Raw genomic sequence first — 5,675 nt, 5'->3', positions numbered from 1 at the left:
GTTTCAATGGTTCATTGGACTCTAACGCATCATGTTTAGCAGGAATTACGTCACTTGCAATATCTGCTGTATCGTCGCTTAAATCCGACGTGGAAGTATTACTATCCCTGACGTAGCTACAATCGCTGTCATAGCCATTAGAATCTAAATCAGCTGGTTCGTAATGGTTAGCATCTACCTCGGCATCTACGTTACTTAATTCAACAAGTGAATCGCACAAAGGGTTATCTTCACTTTCGTCTTCGGAAGGTACATTCACACAGTTGTTTATAGAATTAATAGTTAGTTTTGTCCTTTTTAAAGCGTCACGGTAGAGCTTTCTCCTTACTTTATATTTATTCATTTTTTCTAAAAATACTTTTACAAACTACCTACGTATTGTATGTACTTACACAATTCGGACACAATGAGGGATGCCAAGGCCAAGGAAGGCAGGTAAAACGTAAAGTGTTCTAAAAAAAGTAGTTACAACAATTAATTATTGATAATTGTCTAGGTCAATACTTACGATTAAAATGGTGTGAATTTCGGTGAAAAGAGATAATCTCGTTGCTGAGCTGAGACCTGGTAGCGCGGTGCGGTTATTCACCTTCACCTTCACAAAATCCATAAATTTTATCGTACCGAATCGCGTGTTGTCGGTGCATTCGTTAAAATGGTAAAACGCGATTGGTAGCGAGGTTCGGCAGACGTTGTAAGAATTGAAGTGCGTATTGCTTTTCCTATGACGACATGTTTTAGTATTAAGAATACAATATAAATTAACAGCATTCTATTTATTGTAGTGATATCCCAATGCTTATGTTAGCGCATTTTATCTACGGTCTGAACACAAATAATTAAAATTAAAAAGTTACAATGCTTTCATGAAAAATGTACGTACAGTGGATATAAGTATTTAACATACATAGTACGTACTGAGATGTACGTCAAATGTACGTCCATTTTTAGTACATGGACGAACTTACCTAAAATGGACAAAAAATGTACGTCCAATGGACGAAGCGTGCTATATGGGTAAATGCACAGCTTTTGACACCTTTTCGAGATAACGGTCACCTAAACCAAAAACAAACAAAATTTAATGTGTGCCATGCTGCTACTAGATCACCAATTGAAAGAGCTTTTGGTATCTTGAAAGCCAGGTGGAGAAGATTAAATTATTTGGAATTACACAATCCTTTTTATATACCACATGTGATTATGGCAGCATGTATATTACACAATTTTTGCACACAACGTTGCGAGGAAGTTCCAGAAATCATTAATGATGATAACGAGGATGGTAAAAGCCAGATACGTAATCGTTTTTCGGATGTAGACACTAGGAAGGGTAATGATAAACGCATTGCTATTATGAATAAACTGTAAACGTGTAATGTTATATTAAGATATAAGAACTAATATACATTTATTCTTGCTCCTTGTTTAGAATATTATTTACTAATTTTTCTAAGAGAGTATTGAAACGGCGTTTCTCCACCATCTCTTCTTCATGTTGTTGTTTGTTTTGCTTTAATATAGAGTTTAATAAATCGGACATATCACATGACGACTTCCTTTTTCTGTTACTGCTCTCTGGAGTGTTGGACCGTGTATTTCGAGGAGAATCTTCTGCTGACATGGATGGTTGACTACCACTACACACTGTTATCTCGCCATTATTAATTACTACTGGTGGTTGAACAGTTGGATTCCCTTTCAGAAGTTCATCCATAAGATCAAAGTACTGCCAATTTTTGCGCCCTCTGCCTGTTTCATTATTGTGGTCTTTTACATTTTTGTATGTACGTAACAAACTTTTCCACTTATTTTGTATCTGGTCCCATGTGTAAGAACTGGACTCTTCATTATTTATATTGGTAGCTATCCTGCAATAAAATGCACATTAGTACATTAAAAAAATAATAAAAAAATTAAATCACTTTTTCCAAATATGTCGTTTTAAGGAGTTCTTTTTTTCTAAGTCATTCTTATGTTTTCGGTATTCATCAATTAGCATTAATATTGCAGAGTGAGACCACTTTGCATTGTCATTTTCCATCGAAACAGTTGCATTTTCCTTATCACACAAAGCATCTTCTTGCGAGTCTTCTTGTGTTTCTGTTACAACTTCGTCAGGTGCTCCACCAGCAGTGATATCTAAATCAAACCAATAAAAACAAAATATGTTTAAAGGTCAACATACCTTCATCACAATAAATTACATTGTTTGCCCCTATGCTTAATAAACATTTGCCAGCAAAACATCGGTGCTTTTCAACTTCCGTCCACGTTAAATTTTTTGATTTACAATAAAAACAATTAAACACCTGAACTACGTCTGCCATTTTGTCGAAATGTTAGGTTATGACTTTTAAAGCACCACCTGCAGACCTGGTGCTTGAAATGCAAACTCGAACACAACACTCGAACTAAATAAGTAATTTAAAAACGCGGAACGTTTCTGTTCGACTGCATTAAAAAACGCTCTTTTAGTTGATCGCGTACTCGATCCGTTGTTCGAGCTATTTAAAAACGCACTCAATAACATCCTGTAGGCTGTACTCCTCATTTTTAGACGGATTCTCCAAGCTACCACAACAATTTACTCCGCCATAAAGCATTAGACGCAATTAGGACAGAGTTGATGAATATATATATAAACAAGACTTTACAAATGAAGAGATCTCAAAGAAAATTAACAATTTAAGGACTCAATTTATAGAAAACGTTCGAAAAGTGAAAAAACAAGTTCCTAGTGGGTCGGGCAGTGAATCTCCAAAACCAGCATGGTGGCTATACGATAGTTTATTTTTTCTTCTTCCGTATTTAAAAAAAGATAAGGGAATTTCAAACATTAGGACATTGTAGGAGGATATCTCCCAAAACACGGAAGTTTCTGTTTATGAAGTGGCTAACACGGAATTGGTATGTAGTGATTACAAAAGTACTGTCGAGTCGTTAAGAGTTTCATAGCGGTCGGCTGCGCACTTGTCCAAATTTTAAACGAAGGTCGACCTACAATATTTATCACAAGTTGATATGTTTTCACCGCCACTGGTAAGTAATTTCTATAAATATTCAACAGTCGATTCCTGACGACCGCAGCGGAACTCACGATTCACCTGCGCAGTTCCATGCATACTCTTAACGACCCGACAATATTAGCGTAACATTATCAAGTATTTTGTCTGTACATGTACCATTCAATATACTATGGTCTTAGGATGTACCAGAAGGTGAATACAGCATAAACGAAGAGGGAGCACTTTCTCCAGTTAATGATTTTGAGGATCTTACTCCAACTCCTTCACCAGCAAGCATGTCAGAATCAGATCCTGTTCACAATAAACAGTCAAGGACCACTGTTCCTGCCAAGAGTGTTAGAATGTATAGATAGTAGTCGGCTGAGGGTAATTGTCAATTAATAAATAAAATAGAAAGTTATCATTTGATTGAATTAGTTTGTATTCATCTTCCACATTAAAACAAGAGGTTATGGGCTATCTCAGCACATTGTGAAGTGGTTGGTTTTTGGTGCAGTTTGAAGAAAAACGTTTGTGAGCCGAAACTTAGAAATTTGAATTACATTACACATCAATCAAATGGCAGATGAGGAAAAATTTGTGTTCCGACAATTTGATGGACGAGAATTTAGCAATTGGTATTTCCGGCTACAAGTAGTGCTAGAGGACAAAGGAATTGAAAAATGGTTGGAAACAGATGCAGCCAAAGCTGTAACAGAACCTGATATCCGTGAAAATAATGTGGAAATTGCGAAAATCATTAAGGAAGATCGCGCATGTCGTTTACAAATAACTCGTCGTGTTGCGGATTCGCATTTAGAGTATTTGAAGGAACGGAAAACAGCATTTGCAATGATACAGTCGCTTCGTACAACGTTTGAAAGAACAAGTATAGCAACAGAAATTAGTGTAAGAAAGCGAATGTTACTGCTACGTTGTGAAGATTCAAGTAATCTAACTGAACATTTCCTCAACTTCGACAAATTAGTGCGCGAATTAAAAGCATGCGGAGGAGAAATGGATATCAGAAATTTAATTGTCACATTATTTTTGACTTTGTCAAGGAAATATGATATGGTGGTCACTGCTCTTGAGACGATGGATATTAAAAACTTAACAATGGAGATTGTTCGCTCGCGTCTGTTAGACGAAGAGAGCAAATCGTGCAATTTGGATGCAGGTCAAAGTAGTTCAAATAGCATTGCCAGGTATGGTGGTGTAATACGTTGTTATTTTTGCAAGAAAGAAGGTCATAAACGCAACGAATGTCCAAAGTTACTTCAGAAGAAGAACGGTAGATCAAGTAAAATGAACAATGTGAATTTGAAGAAAGGAAAATCGAATTTGGCAATTAGTGAAAATGCGGTAGATGATGTGGCGATTGTTGCTGACACGAGTACATTTGCCTTTGTTGGCCACACAAAATCATCAATTCGCTTCATAATTGATTCAGGTGCTTCTGAACATATGGTGAACGATCTATCATTGTTCAATGAATTATGGGATTTGAAAGATCCAATTATTGTAGGTGTTGCGAAAAGTGGCGAGTCGATTCAAGCATACAAGCGAGGTATAATTCGAGGAACTGTTGTTGTGAATGGGGATGAAAAACGTTGCACACTGACTAATGTACTTTTCATCAAAGATTTGAAATATAATCTGTTTTCGGTAAGCCGATTGGAGGATGCTGGTCTAGAAATGATTGTGCAGAATGGATTGGTCCATATTATGCGGGGTACAAGTGAAGTAATCACCGGTCGGCGGATTGGACGCTTGTATGAATTTGAAATGAAACGCATTTTGAATGAAAACGTACACGCGGTGATAAAATCCAATGGCAGTGTAAAGCAAAGTTTAAAACTATGGCACAGGCGACTAGCACATATGAATTACGCCGATGTAAGAAAAATGCCATCGTTGGTTAACGGTGTTGGCGTATTAGTTGATGACGCGGATACTATTTGTGAACCTTGTATCATGGGCAAGCAATCTAGAAAGCCGTTCGCCAATTTAGGCGGAGCGCGATCAAAGCGTACGTTGGCTTTGGTACACAGTGATGTTTGTGGGCCGATTTCACCATGCACATGGGATGGTTACAAATATATGGTGACATTTATTGATGACTTTACTCATTTTATGGCAGTGTACCTTATCAAAGAAAAATCGGATGTCTTCACTATGTTCCAGAAATACAAATTAATGGCGGAAACGCATACTGGGCAGAAAATAGGCGCGTTACGTTGTGATAATGGAGGAGAATACACATCTAATCGGTTCAAGGCAGAATGCGAAGCATCTGGCATTCAATTACAGTATTCGATTTCGTATACACCGCAACTAAATGGTGTCGCGGAACGAATGAATCGAACGTTAGAGGGTAAGGTCCATGCTCGAAGGTGGACATATGGAACGCATATTTTGGGGTGAAGCTGTATATTGTGCAACTTTTGTGATGAATCGTAGTATAACTCGAGCGATTCAGTCGGTTGCAACACCATACGAGCTTTGGATGGGGAAGAAACCAGACATTTCAAAATTCCGTGTTTTTGGTTCGCCTGCATATGTACATATTCCTGATCAACTTCGTAAAAAGCTGGATGCAAAATCAACCAAGATGGTGATGGTTGGTTATGGAGTTAATGGCTATCGACTTTGGGATTCTTCAAA

At 37.4% G+C, this 5,675-nt stretch overlaps 1 protein-coding gene across 3 annotated transcripts; it reads right to left on the bottom strand.

The window, feature by feature from the left end:
• Nucleotides 1-380: 380 nt before the first annotated feature.
• On the bottom strand, nt 381-2,582 carry LOC116182503. Of its 3 annotated transcripts, XR_004147539.1 has the most exons (4): nt 2,189-2,582; nt 1,926-2,142; nt 969-1,871; nt 526-722 (listed from the first exon to the last, which is right to left on the bottom strand). XR_004147539.1 is itself a non-coding variant. In XM_031503033.1 (3 exons), the coding sequence occupies exons 1-3, from the start codon at nt 2,328-2,330 to the stop codon at nt 1,412-1,414; spliced, it is 819 nt and encodes a 272-aa protein (XP_031358893.1). In that variant the 5' UTR covers nt 2,331-2,582; the 3' UTR covers nt 526-1,411. The 3 variants fall into 3 exon arrangements, 1 of the variants encoding a protein (XP_031358893.1); XR_004147540.1 differs by lacking the exon at nt 2,189-2,582 and adding an exon at nt 381-452 and having other exon boundaries at nt 509-1,871; nt 1,926-2,148; XM_031503033.1 differs by having other exon boundaries at nt 526-1,871.
• Between the last annotated feature and the right edge of the window lie 3,093 nt (nt 2,583-5,675).

The sequence above is a fragment of the Photinus pyralis genome, unplaced genomic scaffold (assembly GCF_008802855.1).
Source record: "Photinus pyralis isolate 1611_PpyrPB1 unplaced genomic scaffold, Ppyr1.3 Ppyr1.4_unclustered_Scaffold5730, whole genome shotgun sequence".
In the NCBI taxonomy this organism is placed as follows: domain Eukaryota; kingdom Metazoa; phylum Arthropoda; class Insecta; order Coleoptera; family Lampyridae; genus Photinus; species Photinus pyralis.
This window is presented reverse-complemented; position numbering and strand designations above follow the sequence as displayed.